Below are 15,611 nucleotides of genomic sequence, written 5' to 3'. Positions count from 1 at the left end.
AAAAAGTTCCTTTAAAAGGTAACTGTTATTTACACAGATCAGTTAAAGGATGGTAAAAAGATATGCCACACTACCCACTCATCAATAGGAAGTCTGCTGTAGCAATAATAGCTATTATATATTAATGTCAGAAAAAATAGATTTTGGAGAAAAGAATATTCGTAGGCATAAAGAAGGCTACTTCATAATGACAAAGGGATGATTAAATCAGAATGAAGCAACAATCTAAAATGTTTATGAACCTAATAACAGAGTTTCAAGATACCTGAAACAAAAACCGATAGAACTGAAAAAAAAAGCAGAAAAAGAAAAACTGCTTCTTTAGTTATTAAGCTTAGCTTAAAACAAACTTTCACTGAATTCACTCATAATGCTAGAAATACTAATATTTTTCTAGATCAATAATATATTCAAGAAAAGGCTGCTTCTGTAAGTAACAGTACCTTCTCATTAGCTGCCAAATCAAGGCCAGTGTGAGAGTGCGGTTTCCTTCATTGAGATCCTGTCCACCAATGCCCACCAGGGAAAACTTCGCTTGATTCTTCCCCAGTTCTACTGCATAGTTGCAATTCTCAAGCTGAATGAGCAGAAAGGAAAACGATTTAATGTCATCATCTTGATTATGATAAATACCAGATAAATAATAAAAATAAAGATAAAAAATGAAATCAATATGGTCAGACTGAATGACCTCTCAAATCTCAACTGGTTTTGCAATTCTAGGATTCAAAATTAATGAATTTGCCATCTTTCCTTAGAACACCTCAGTTTCATAAAAAATAGTCATAATGTGGAAAACCAAAATAAATTCATTATTATGGATATGTTCACAGCTATATCACACTGCATAAATGGAGAGCCATCCTTAGTTACCTACATGTAATACTTCTAAAATAGGTGAAATCATGGAGATTGACATGGAAAATTTGGAACCTCTATCCTCTGCACACATAGCAAATGGACATGTGAACAGATAAAAAATAGTGAGAAATGGCTGTGTCAACGCTGTTGTTTCAAAACAATGTTCCCACTGTGTTGACAGTAGACAAACTATTTGTACAAGTCAAACTGTCAGTACAAAGCTCCAATTCTTTAGAAATTAGAATGAAGATCCTGCTCAGGAGAAAATCCCTGTAGTTCTCTGCTTGCTCTAATTATCTTAATTAGAATTTTTGCATGATAATGTTTGAAGACATCCAACATGGAATTATAAATAAGTACTCGACTGAAATAATGAACACACTTTAATAAACCTATTCAGGTTTCTGATTGCTGTACTAGAATTTAATTTCTGGATAAACATTACTTGTCTAAGTTTGGCTACTTTATAAAGGATTCAGAGTGCTCTTGCAGGCTATGACTTTGCCTGCCTGCTGGAACAACAGAACCATCGTTGTTTACCTTCTTCATATTGCCTCCCAGTTTGGGGTATGGTGGTTTGTTTACTCTGTTCCAGTCAACAGGAACTTTAATCTTTTCATAGAGCTGGAAGATGACCAGGGCATCTGATAAGTCACTGAACAAAACAAACACAGAAGGATTCTCAGATATCCAACATTTATTCAGGGCCTACAATAGGCCAGATAGTTTCTTACATATTAGTTCAAAGAATATTCACAACAACCCTGCACATTTCATAGTAGTAGCTCCATCTATAGAGGCGAAGAAACTATGACTCAGAGAGATTGGGAGACCCATTCTTCCTAGGTATGACCAGCTATGCCCTTCCAGCCAATTATGCTGCATCAGGAAAAGAAAGAGTACGATGGTGATGAAATAATCTGTACACCAAACCCCTGAAACACGCAATTTACCTATATAACAAACCTGCACATGTACCCCTGTACCTAAAAGCATAAAAATTACAAAACTAAATAAATGTTAAAGAAATATTTTTTTTAAAAAAGGCTTTAACAAGTGGCAGAGGAGACACTTCACCATAAATTTAACTTCTGTTGTTTTGCCGGCTTGCAAGCAGGTTATACGTAAGATCACTTAGGACATACAGTAAATGTTTCGTTTTGCTGATGTATGATTTACGTATTGAGCACACAGTGAGACTGATGTATGCAGGTGAGTTTTTCAGCTGAATATCCGGAATATTCTGAATATCTGAAGCTCAGTTTAGCACTTTTCCCCTTCCATCAAGATATGCATATTTGGTGAAGAGAATGCATATCATAGTGGTATGTGGAATCCTATGGATCTTTCGAGGTCTTTATCTTACATTAGAATGCATTCCCAAATACTCCTACCTGTACAAATGATTGACTCGAGGGTTAACGCCCAGGGAGTTCATCCAGTTCCTAAACGTCCGCTCTTCTCTTGTCTCACCTACATGAATGAAGATGGGTTATCTTTTGGAACCAAAGAAAACATGCCTTTTTTATGACCAAAGTTTAATTAAAGAAGATGCAATAAAAACTGAAAAAAGAAAGAAAGAAGGAAGAGAGAGAGAAAGAAAGAAAAAGAAAGAGAAAGAGAAAGAAAGAAAAAGAAAAGAAAAGAAAGAACGAAAAAGAAAGAGAAAGAAAAAGAAAGAAAAGGGAAGAAAATAAACCCTATTGGATTTGGATGAGGGTTCTTACAGTGTTAATTTTTCTTTTCCATTTCAATTCCACATGTATTTCTATAGCATCTACTAGCAGTGTGTGGAATCCTGTGTGGGGTACCTGTCCAGTTGGCTCTCAAAGGCTTACCTTCTTGCTGGAAAAAACAGCACTTTTAGGCATCAAACAGAGATCACACAAGCTAGAGTACTCATTTATGAGGGAGCTATAGTTGTTATTTGAGTTGAGACAGGGAAAAGAACAGTATGAACTGAATTTGGAGGGGGTGGAATTTGAACTTCCCTTTGGATAGCTAGCAACATCTGTATAGGAAAAAGGAAAGAGTTGAGGATTTGGGGAGATGGCAAGGGGTGGGAGTAGAAGATAGTGTGAATATGCACACAAACAGAGCAAGAGGCAAGGTCTCTACTAAGGAAGTCAGGAACTGGTTTGTCAGGGGTTCTGTGGTGTACAGTACAATGAGATATACCTATCTGGAAGGAGTCAGAATTGGGGACCTTTGGATGCCAGATAGCAGATTTTAGTTGACATATTTGACAATGGCAGTCATTATGGTTTTGCAAAATTACTACAATAAATTCTTGAGCAAGGCAGAGATATAATGAAATCAGTACCAGAGTGTGCCTGGTAGCAATGTACAGAATCACTGAAAGGTGATATGCATTTGAATTAAACACAGCAGAGGGCAGAGTGTTTGACACTAGCATATGGGAAACATTCAAGCATTTGATAAATGGAGGCCCCAAGAGCCATTAAAATAATTGGTGTATGAGGTAATGAGCTTGGGAGAGCAGAAAAGAAACAAAGCAATTGAGAAGATGCTCCAAAGGAAGAATTATTAGTATTTTTGATTTAGTGGATGTAGGGATGAAGGATAGGAAGATAGATCCAAGGTCTTTAGTTTTGGTGACTAAAGAAAAAAATGGTATGATTAATGGAAATGGAGCATTTCTAAAAGAGGGCAGATGGGATGAGAGGTGGGCTGGAAAGGTAATGGTTGGGGGTGGTAGGGAAAATAACCAATTCTGTTTTGCATCTGCTGCACCTCAAATGTTAGCCAAGGACCCAAACAGGAATATTCTAGAGGCAGCTAAAGTGGGTGATTGGTGGGCTTGATATATAGATTTGGAGTCAACAAAATGAACACAACCCCCTCACCAGAAATCAGCAAATGACAGGATGCAGGAGGGCTGGAGCACGATTATGCTGCACTTGCAGTGAGAGTAAAGCACCGTGGCAAAAGATCAACTCATACTTCCAATTGGAATCTCCTTGCCTGGGTGACATTCATTTAATATTAATTGATCTTTTTGTCTCAACATTGGGACTATTTCTTGATTTTTTCAGAAAGTCAAGTAACCATCTCTGGCAACTCTACCTGGTGGAACCTAATTAAAGCTATATGCTTTCTGTTGAATCTTAAAGCATCAACCTGAAAAATGCAACTGTTAGGGATTCTGCCTCAAAATATTTTTCTGTGCCTCCCATAAGAAACAAAACCAAATAAAAAACTCAGTAAGCATATCCCAGCATAAGTTAAATATCATTTTTGTATAGTAAATGGTGGCAATTTCTTGCCTCTAGGAATCAACACAGTCCATTAAGTACATAAATTATCTGTTTGAAACTCAGGATTTATTTCATCTAATAATTAAATGCATTATCTCTCCTAAAACATTTAATTCTGATAACGGATGAAACCTTTGTATAATGGACGTGATATAATGGTATTTGATTATTCCTGCTTGGCTGAAATTTTATTCTCTTTGTTGCATACCAGAAAATTAATGGCCTGTTTCCATATGTAAGGAGTTTATATTTGCTTAGGAAGTGAGTTGAATTGCCACTGAATTAGAATTGTGAATGCCTTTCCCCATCTTAAGCAACTAGCTTACAGTTACCTTCAAGAGCCCCCCAGTCAATGTCCTGGTTCTCTGGTTTGTGCAGGGCAGGGTATCTGTTAAAGAGGTTGGCAATAAAAGCCAAGTTCAACTTGGGGTTCCCTCGGACAACGTCTGTGGCTGTGACAAACTGCCGGCAGCCCAGCCTCTCCGCCTGCTGCAGCATGCATTCTGCCCTCTGGATGTCATCCTTCTCCTGCAATGCAAAAGGATGTCTCAGGGCTGGGTCAGGGCTCTCCATGCACAAAGCAGATTGCATAATGTGAAAAGAACTGGGAACCTCACTGAAACCATCAGTGTTTATCTCAGGCATATGCTTAATAACAACACATAATCGCTTATATGCACCTGCACCAAAATCAGAAAGTCACGAGTAAAAGGAACCTCAGAGGTTAAATAATGAAGACCTCTCATCTCCATTATTGAACTACTTCAGATGAACGGTTGGTTGCCCTGTTTCAGAAGAGATGCAGTAGATTCCAAAAACGTGTCTGAGTTTATCTTAATTATTTCCAACCATTAAAATTCCTTTATAATATTTTCTTGCACAGATGTCATGAGATTGTCTATCAAATTTTTTTTTTTTTTTTTGAGACGGAGTTTCGCTCTTTCGCTCTTGTTGCCCAGGCTGGAGTGCAATGGCGCGATCTCGGCTCACCACAACCTCCGCCTCCTGGGTTCAGGCAATTCTCCTGCCTCAGCCTCCTGAGTAGCTGGGATTACAGGCACCCGCCACCATGCCCAGCTAATTTTTAGTATTTTTAGTAGAGACGGGGTTTCACCATGTTGACCAGGATGGTCTCGATCTCTTGACCTCGTGATCCACCCGCCTCGGCCTCCCAAAGTGCTGGGATTACAGGCTTGAGCCACCACGCCCAGCCTCTATCAAAATTTTTAAATTATTAATTTATATTCCCATTACCAGTTCACGAAAGATATTAACACTTGCCAATAAGAACATGTGATTAGCATAACCACTGTCTCCACATTTAGTTGGTATACTTGCAACCCAAACAAAATAAATTTTATCAGTTAACCTACATATTATTATGGATAAATATATAATATCAACTGCAATTATTTTTGCAGACTTCAGATTGTCCAACACTCAATGTGCTCAAATAATTCCAGAGAATCGTCAGACATTTGTAAGCAGACTCTTGAAACAGACTAAAATTTTGTTGAAATATGGTCCACTCTCATTAAAGTATATGAAACCACCAGTTTTCAGAAAGCAAACTTTAAATTAGGATTCCTTAATATGCCACCTTACTAGATAACAGTACACATTATACATTTCATGAGCTTCACTTCTCATTTACTTTTACTCCACTTCTCATTAGGAATCAGTTGACTTCAATATTAACTCATTGGATTTAACTCCAATGATATTAAACGAGGCACACAAACTGGCAAAGTGACTTCTCAAGATCAATATTAAAGTGGCGGCAAAACTGAAGTTTTGGCCAGGTTTAGTGGCTCAGCACTTTGGGAGGCTGAGGCGGGCGGATCACAAGGTCAGGAGTTTGAGACCAGCCTGGTCAACGTGGTGAAACCCTGCTACACTAAAAATACAAAAATTAGCCGAGCATGGTGGTGCTCACCTATAATCACAGCTACTCGGTAGGCTGAGGCAGGAGAATCACTTGAACCTGGGAGGCAGAGGTTGTAGTGAGTCAAGATCACACCACTGCACTCCAGCCTGGGTGACAGAGCAAGACTCCCTCTCAAACAAAACAAAACAAAGTAAAAAAACCCAAAACAACCCCCCCACCGACACAAAAAAACAACAAAACCAAAAAACCAAAAAAAAAAAAGCCTCTGAAGTTTTATTATAGTGTTCAGACCCACGTTGGGGTTAGAGAGTCTGCTAAATGATGACATATTCAGAAGTGCCTAGCATGCTTGATGGCGTTTAATTAATATTGGTTTCTTTCTTCAATGTTTTATTTCCAGATTCAGTTTTCATCAATTATTATCCAAAACTGCTCACAGTTTTAGTTTTAACAGGGCTTTAGGCAGAGGTGCCCACTCATGGAACTCATGGAACTCCAGAGTCAAGGCCACGCAGGGTGACAGAACTGCCAACATGAAGGCAGCATTGTGTTCTCCAAACACAACTGGGACCTGGCCTTACCCGCAGTCCTGACATGTCAATAACAACAGCAGGAACACCTTCTTCGTCTCCTTTTGGAGCCACCTGCTCAAGCAGGTGGTAATAAGCTTTGGAGTCCTGTGAGAAATTAAGAAATTCCAATTTCAAAACAGCGCAGCTATTAGCACAACAATGATTTCCCGAAAGCAGACATTTTATTTCTTATCCAACTATCATTCAAGAATGTAACTTCATTAACAATGCTAGAAACATTCACTAATTTGAATGTTCTATTTGTCTTTTTACATATCATATTTGCTTTACTTCTTAAAAGGAGTATAACAATAAAATATACAAAATATACACGAAAGACACCCTAAAGAAGTGGATATTATTCTGTTGTCTTTAGGGGAGAAAAACAACTTATTTACATGTATTAAATTGTATACAGGAAAATATATATATACCTTTATATTGCTGTAGAAGTCAGTCAGCTAAGGTTTAATTAAAAAAAAGTGACAGAAAAAGGAAGCAGAAGTTTAAAGCAGAGTTTAAAAATACATTCAAATGGACAATCAGCAAGAGAAAAATAAAGATGTCAAAGAAGACCGAAGCGTTAACAAGCAATCTTTATGTAAAAGGAGGAATATTAAGATAAGTGCATTTCACATTTATCTAGAAGCTAGAAGAATGGTTCAATTTAGTTATAGCAGATTAGATATAGGTATTGAATTCTCAAGTTTTCTTGAGTCTGAAAATACGCTTCTTGATGAAAAGAATTCTCAGAATTATAGTCTTAAAATATAATTTTTTTCTTAGTCAATGAAAGCATACAGATTTTCAGGTAGTGTATTTAAATATTTTAATAGCATCTCAGTTTCTCTTAAAGATTGAAAAATTAGCTGTTACTTTGTTTTTACAGCTGGGTAGGGTAGGTAAGGCCGGTGCAGAGGACAGGCATGCTCACCACTTCTGACGAGAACCAGTGAGTGTGAGCCATTGATGTTGCACCTGGGGAAACTGATCTTTATCTCTCTTCTTTCTACCTCCCTTCTCTGGCTTTTCACTGTAGCTATTTTGAAGTCAGTGAAAATCACATGCAGGTGTTAGGCACCAATAAAATCTGCCTACCCTGGGTTACATCTTTTTAGCTTGGCTAAGAGTAACCTCATTTCACCTGACTCTTACGAACCTTTCTCACTCACTCTAGCCTGGATGTTCTCCTCACCTTTGCCAATTTTTACATGATTTAAAGACATCCCCCAAAGTTGCTGGCTACTCAGACCTACTCATTACAGCACGGAGTCAGTCACCGTGCAGCTGGTGCCGGAGAACAGGCACAACATGTGTAAGAAGTAAGTGCTCATCTGGCCAGCTCCCCTCTCATACAGACACTTCCCAAAGCCCAGAATGGTTGTTCTAAAGAATGCAGCCATTTAATGATAGGAAATCAGGTAAATTTACAGCTGAGATCAGACAGCCTAATCTTGGCTAAAAAGTTTTACAATTGCAGAGCTTAACTGTTGAGCACAACGGGAGATCATGATAGCCAACTCCTGTTAAACCCCGCGTTGGCTGGTGGTGCTGGAAGTGTTAATAACCCACGGAAGATGTATAGTTAGAAAGACGGATTTAGCTTAGATCCTAAGGAATGGGGGCTTTCCATCTAGAAGCTTGACTCTGGCACAGTGCCTGACACACCCTGAGTTCTAAATGCCACTGAATGCATGTCGTGCAGCAGTGGGAAGCTGTTACCCAAAGAATTACAAGCCCGGGTGTCCTCCTGTGGAGTCAATGTGACCTTTCCTCTGACTCTTTCTCTTTGGGGAAAACTTATTTAACATTTGAGAAAGTGGAGACTGAAATAGTTTCCTGGTGTTGCATCCCAGCATCTCCTACTTTTTCCTGCTAGGGACGGCTTTCCATTCCATACTGCTCCTTAACCACTTTCTATCTTGATCCATCTGTCATCATCACCAACAGCTGTTTTCTTTCACCTTGACATGGAACCTTTCATATACTTGAAAACCAGTGTATTTCTGCCTTAGCCTTTCCCCTGTGGACCTCTTTGTCTCTTTATCTGTAAAATGAGAGGATAATAACCCTTACCTCATGGGGTTGTTGTAAGGATTCAACAAGAGAATACACATATAAATCATTTGGAACAGTGCCTGGCATGTTGCAGATATCATGTTTGCTATTATTAGTGTAACTAGAAGAGTCATCTTCACTTAATTGTTTAAACGGAATTCCCATCTGCTTCTCCCATTTATGAAACCAGAGACATTACAGACCTACATATATTCTCTTTACTTGGAAAGAAATCTGTTCTCTTGCTCTTCCTCTAGGTTACCTTTGTCCCTCTACTTCCTGATACGGAAACTCCCATGAGACGCTGCAGTAGGACTCTGGGCAAATCTGTGTGTGGCCCAGCACTAGAGCAGCAGATGGCCTCTCAAGGACAGTGAGCAGCTCCAAAACAGCACCAGATTAACCCTGGAGCTTCTGAAGAGACAAAACCCCAAATCTTTGTCTTTTCTTTATTAATAACCAAATTCCCCTTCACTGCTGCAGGTAGTCATGTTCCAACAACGCTCCGCCTACCTTGATGTCAGTGCTGAAGTTGCCAATTTTGTTGCAGCCTGCATTTTCCAGGTGGTAATTAGCCCACCTCAGCAAGAGCTCTTCAGGAGAGAGTTTCATCAAATCCTCCAGGCTCTCTCCTTCTCTCAAAAGAGCAATCAGAGCTGAAGAAGCACAAAAAGCAAAGAAAATTAAATGCAGCGATGTTGAGGGAGCGGGGTTGGGTTATAACTTGTATTGAGCTCTGCTGGAAAGCTAAAGACAGCAAAGTTACCTCTTTGGGGTAAAGGTTCTTGTATTTAATCCTTTCCCATGGATTAAATATTTTATTATTAATCCCTTATAAGAGGTGTAAACTATTGTGAGTGTATTTATTATTCCCATTTTTCAGATAGAGAAAACAAGGCACAGTGAACTTCAATGCTGTTTTAAAGAACATTTGGGCAGATCCACAAAAATAACCAAGGCTACTAGCTCGGATGCTTTGCTGGGTCTGTCAAACCACATTTCACACTATGACGACACTTTTGCTTTTAAGAGATCAACTTTGTAATAATAACAATGTTCTGTCTATTCCTATAGGTGTTTTGAATTTCAAGTGCTTACCTGCCTAATTATAGCAACTCTACAGTATAATCAACTCTCCTCTATGTGTTCCCAGATGAGTAAATATTTTTTGCTCAGCTAGAAGGTTTAAATTTAGCTGAGGTCATTATTTGAAGATCAATATTCTTTCTCACAGGTTCTAAGATCCCTATTTCTTCTCCTCCACTTTTTTATATTATGTTTCATACACTGGTTTTTAAATAATATTTCAGGATTCTTCATTGGTTATCATGATTTGGACATATAAATAAAAAGTATGTGTAACTAGAGATTAGAACTTAGCTACAGATTTCATGTTGGTAGGATTTGTACCTGAAAACTAAAAGATAATGTTGTGTTGTGTATGATACTTACTGAGGTTGGCTATCTCTGTCTGAGCCATGCTGCTGTCACTGTTTAATACAGATAAGATGGCAAGAGAAGATGCAATAAGATTGACAGCTACATATTTAGTTGAGAACTCTGAAACCCTAAATGTAATCTTCTACGGTCTTTAAACAGTTTTATTCTATCCTGTATAGATTTAAGGCGTATAATGTGATGTTTTAGTTACTTATCTTGGTAGACACATACATAGTAAGGTAGTTACTGTTAGTCAAGCAAACTAACATACCCACGTCTCATATCATCTTTTTTTTCTCTTTCCTTCCTTCCTTTCTTTCTTATTTTTGTAGTAAGAGTACCTGAAATCTACTTTCTTGGCAAATGACCAGTATACACCACAATATTATTAACTATCACCTTCATGTTGTTCAGATATCCACTTCTTATTCATCCTATATAATTGCAGCCTTGAACCTTTTGACCTATACCTTCCTCTATAGTTTTTATAAGAAATAGACTAAGTTCCTCCTAATTTGGTACCATCAAAGTATATAAGTTGCTTCCTTCACAAAATGCAAGTTAAAAGTCATCTTATTTGTGATGAAGCATCTGAAGGCAAAGTGAGCTCTGAAAAAAGCTCTTGAGATTAGAGTCTCAAACAGTCAAGACCGAGTCCTATGCTCCAAACAAGCATTATTGTTAGTCTGTGGTCTTAAAAAGCTTTTGCTCTGTCACTTAAAAACGTCTGCTTTTTGTGTATAGAATCTGTTACACGAATGCCATGGATTCAGTATAACTGTGTGGTTTTCAAAACTGGAGAATTTCTGACATCTTCCTCCAGTCCCCAACACAAAAGTTATTAGAAAGCTGTGTCATGAATGACATTTGGGACTTGCTTTTACCTTCATTTCTGCTGAGTTCGATGTCAGCAAACAACCCAATCTTGATGACTTGCCACAGAAGTCCCAGGACCAGATAAGGCTTCCCCTCCTTTAGGTCCTCAGCCCCTATGTTGACCACATGGCACCCGATGGCTGAGGCAGAGTTCAGAGCCAAGTTCAGATTTTCCTGAGGTAGAAAAAATATGCAAGCTTTTGTTCTTTTGAGTTTGTAGATGCCAAATAATACTAATGGCAAGAGCAACAATGTTTTCCTTCTGCAAAGGTCACAGGTTTGGAGTCATGGTTTCACTCGTTTTAACATTGAGGAAAAAACAGTGACTCAGACCAGAAGAGAAAACCCAGGAACCCAGACACTGAGCTCATGCGGTGGTCCATTCAATGAAACCAGTTCCGTAAGTTGAAGGCTCATTCTGGTTGGCAGGAAACTAATGAGTCCTATATTTTTCCATCTTGCTCTGTGATGAAGCTGACACACACAACATCTCTACTGGCCAAAAACAAAGGGGCACTTTTGAGGAAGTCATTGTCCTGTCACTGGCCATCACCGACAAGACAACTGTTGATGTAAATCAAGATCATAAAAGGGAGTAGCAGAAGAGCTTTTTGACTTGCAGATTGGGTGTTAAGAAAATGAAAACAGCCTGGCGTGGTGGCTCTTGCTTGTAATCCCAGCATTTGGGAGGCCAAGGCGGGTGGATCACCTGAGGTCAGGAGTTTGAGACCAGCCTCACCAAAATGGTGAAAACCCATCTCTACTAAAAATACAAAAATTAGTTGGGCCTAGTGGCAGATGCCTGTAATCCCAGCTGCTAGGGAGGCTGAGGCAGGAGGATCACTTATACCCAGGAGGCAGAGGTTGCAGTGAGCCAAGATCATGCCATTGCACTCCAGCCTGGGCTGCAGTGTGAGACTCCTGGGCAACAAGTGTAAAACTCCATCTTGAAAACAACAACAACAACAAAAAAAAAAAAAAAAAAAGGAAAAGAAAAAGAAAAAGATACAATTAAAATTTCTGGAAAAGATGGTATGATTTTTACTAGGTCGATTTGTTGAGTATCTGTAATAACTGAGGAAACTGAGTATACACACACACTCACAGATTCTATGTTCTCATGACTAACAACACTGCAGGTAACGTAACTCACATATAGTCGGGATAGGGTCAAGGAAGTTTTCAGTCCAGACAATCTATGTACTATTCTTGGGTTTCAAAAGGAAGAGATATCGGTGTCAGAGATGTACAGAAATTGTTTTAATGGACAAATTAAAAATAAAGCAAAGGCCACCAGTGAATTAGGAAAAGAACTATCAGAAGAAAAGTGGGTTCTTGTTCTAGTGCTCAAATGATAAGTGAAAAATACTGTTTCTATAGATGGTCAAGATTATGAGTAAATTTAACATTAAGTGCTTTCACATGTGTTTAATCAATGTTCTTAATTTGGTTACCATTTCCATTTTTAAAGTACATAAGGTTGTTTAAATCCACATAGGAGATAATATATTGTTCATGATTTAAGAAGTTAGATATGGTTTTAAGCAAGAGAATTACAATAATGTTAAAATATTGGATCATAACACTGAAATACACTTACTGCTGGTTTCCATTCCAGTTAATCAACAAATTGACGGAATCAAAGCAAGTTATATTTATTACACTTGTGGCTGCGGCCAATATTACTATGAAGGCTGCCAGAGTACTTCCCGTTTTTTACCCCCACACTTCTTAGAAACGTTTATGATAATTTTCAGCTAAAATGCTAAGCATTTGGCATCAAATCAAAGATAAATTGCTAAGGAAAGCTTGAGTTAAAACTTTAACCAAAGTCAATTTTATTCCTAAGTGGCCAAAACAAACACATAAACCCCCAGCTGCTACCACTCCACCCATCTCTCTTCCTTGCTGCTCAGAAATGCATCCCTTTATCCCTGAAGTATATAACAAGTCACCAGCCCGAAGCCTGGGTTTGGGGAATGAGGGCTGAGCCGCTGAAAAAGGCTGACTCAGCAGTTACGGTGCTTATTGATGCCAAACAAGTCCTGTATTATGGTAATGGTGGAAGACACACCTGAATGGTGAAAGGAGTGAGCTTCTTTTTGTTGATTGTTCTTTCATCAATTGTGTCTGGCACTGATAGGTTGATCATTTTACTGAAAGAGAAACAATTACATTAAAGAAAGCAGTCTTCTGAATAACAGAGCCCAGTAACATTGAATTTAAATGCTAGCAGTACCATAATCAAAGAAGACAGCAACAGAATGTGCTGATTAGATATAAAATTGGTTATGCTATTTGACTAGACTCACACTATCTCTGGGAAAGGTTAATGCTCTTGAAGTTATATTAGTATGTTGAGGTTAGAAATGAGGACCCCACTTCATTCTCTCACCTAAACAGCTGCAAAATTATCCTGATTTTCTTAGCACATTAGGAAATTCTGGGTGGATAACCAAAGTAATTCTTCCATAAGTACTTAATTTTCTCAGCCATGAAAATTGTCTCCATTATATAAAAGACTGTCTATACAATTCTGAGCTGGTATAATGTCTACATTTCTGTTTCACACCGGATCAAACTTTATATCTTCAGCTAATCATAGGTAACATTTTTATATCCTTCTCAGTGCCCTAGGCTGGTGCCAATGAGTCACAGAGGTCTTAGAAGGTAAAACTAGGAGACTGAGGAAAGACTTAGTGACAACCTAAAAGCTAGAATTTTGATCTTTTTATAGCAGTTGAACCTTTTAAAAATGAATTCTCAGGACAAACTCTAATAAATAAAATATCAAAAGTAGAATTGCTCTGATCAGAGCAGAGGAAAAGGCTCAATATCTTGCCCACCCATGGTTTCCTTTAACTCCCGAGGCCCCCCATATTGAGCACCTCAAGTCACCTCACTTCCAGCATAGCCTGCGATGACAGAACCTGCTGAAGCAAGAGCTACAGAGGCATTTTCAAAGCTATCACGCAGCACTGACCAGCACCGTATTTAGAGGCCTCCTGTGGATAGAAGGCATTCCCCCTTTTCCATGTGTCCTCAGTGCTTGAGTTGTAGATTTCTGTGTACCACTCAAAGGTTTCATTGCTTAAGGACTATAGTATTAGACTGCTTCAATCACGCTGCTGCTATTATCAGTTCTGTCTGCTTTCATGGTGAGCCATGCTCAGATGAAGCCTTGCAGCGTATATTCCAAATATATATATATAGCCAGGAAAATTGTCCCCATTATACAAAAGACTATCTATGTACTTCTGAACTTATATAACATCTACATTTCTATTTGATGCCTGATCAAACTTTACACTTTTTTTTTTTTTTTTTAAATATAATTGATTTCATGTTTATTTTGTGTCCCAAACACTTGCCAATGTCACCATTTTTTTTTTTTTTTTTTTTTTTTTTTTTTTTTTTGAGACGGAGTTTCGCTCTTGTTACCCAGGCTGGAGTGCAATGGCGCGATCTCGGCTCACCGCAACCTCCGCCTCCTGGGTTCAGGCAATTCTCCTGCCTCAGCCTCCTGAGTAGCTGGGATTACAGGCACACGCCACCATGCCCAGCTAATTTTTTGTATTTTTAGTAGAGACGGGGTTTCACCATGTTGACCAGGTTGGTCTCGATCTCTCGACCTTGTGATCCACCCGCCTCGGCCTCCCAAAGTGCTGGGATTACAGGCTTGAGCCACCGCACCCGGCCCAAACTTTACACTTTTAACTTGTCATCAAACTTTTTAATGTCCTTCTATAGTCATTATTTAATCAGTACTTTATAAATTTCCTCCACTTAATTATCTAATGCATTGATCAGATATCGAATGCTTTTGACTTGGTATTACTATACCTTCCCTGTTTACCTCTATAATGTGTATCCCTCCTCTCCACTCAAGCAATAGCAACTTTACATATCTTATATAAACTGTTTTTAAAATTAGTCTGCTGTCCTGGACCTGGACAAGTGAAAGTCCAGAGAAACCTTCTAGGCGCAGCTCAGCCCCAAACAAAGTTGGCCTAGGATAAATACAATGAATTGTTGATGGTCTAGAAAATGGGCAATTCTTTGGAAACCAGAAAGAAGTATTATTTACCAAAGGACAATGCCATCTCCAACAGCATTAAAGAGATCATTCGTGTTTGGATTCATTGGGATGACATGCCGACAATCAGGGTCATTTTCCAGGGCTTTGTTTATCCAGTTGACAAAGGCATACTTTTCTTCCTCTGCAAGTAAATGATTAAAGTGACTCATTTGCAAGGTCAAACTCTATTATAAACAAAATGATGCCTGTGGATCTTAAATTCTCATCCCCAGCAGAGAAGCAATGTGAGTTTATTCAGTCCATCATCTTATCATCTCATATTTATTAACATTTTAAAATCTCAGATCACTTGGGAAACAGGCATTGAGTCTATGTTCACTCCAAGTCATAAAACATGCAGAAAACAGATCTAAAAACTATCTCTTTCTCTATTTCTATATATATGTATAATGCAGACATACATTTACATTTAGAAGCAAATATATACATGTTTATTTTCTATATATAATTACATAAATAAAAATATTTATATGTGCATCTATACATATATATATACACATATAAATACAAATATGGTATAATGCTTACAGAACAAAACT

General features: G+C 38.4%; 1 protein-coding gene across 1 annotated transcript in view; it reads right to left on the bottom strand.

Moving 5' to 3' along the window:
- LCP1 (lymphocyte cytosolic protein 1) overlaps positions 1 to 15,611 on the bottom strand; it is an 84,571-nt gene that overhangs the window by 15,507 nt on the left and 53,453 nt on the right. The window contains exons 7-15 of the mRNA XM_003934354.3: positions 15,061 to 15,193; positions 13,048 to 13,129; positions 10,982 to 11,147; positions 9,171 to 9,313; positions 6,609 to 6,704; positions 4,472 to 4,667; positions 2,256 to 2,334; positions 1,402 to 1,516; positions 444 to 577 (exon numbers count right to left, since the gene is read on the bottom strand). Coding sequence (XP_003934403.1) covers positions 444 to 577; positions 1,402 to 1,516; positions 2,256 to 2,334; positions 4,472 to 4,667; positions 6,609 to 6,704; positions 9,171 to 9,313; positions 10,982 to 11,147; positions 13,048 to 13,129; positions 15,061 to 15,193 — 1,144 coding nt within the window. The remainder of the gene's footprint in view (positions 1 to 443; positions 578 to 1,401; positions 1,517 to 2,255; positions 2,335 to 4,471; positions 4,668 to 6,608; positions 6,705 to 9,170; positions 9,314 to 10,981; positions 11,148 to 13,047; positions 13,130 to 15,060; positions 15,194 to 15,611) is intronic.

This window comes from Saimiri boliviensis, chromosome 16 (genome assembly GCF_048565385.1).
Source record: "Saimiri boliviensis isolate mSaiBol1 chromosome 16, mSaiBol1.pri, whole genome shotgun sequence".
In the NCBI taxonomy this organism is placed as follows: domain Eukaryota; kingdom Metazoa; phylum Chordata; class Mammalia; order Primates; family Cebidae; genus Saimiri; species Saimiri boliviensis.
This window is presented reverse-complemented; position numbering and strand designations above follow the sequence as displayed.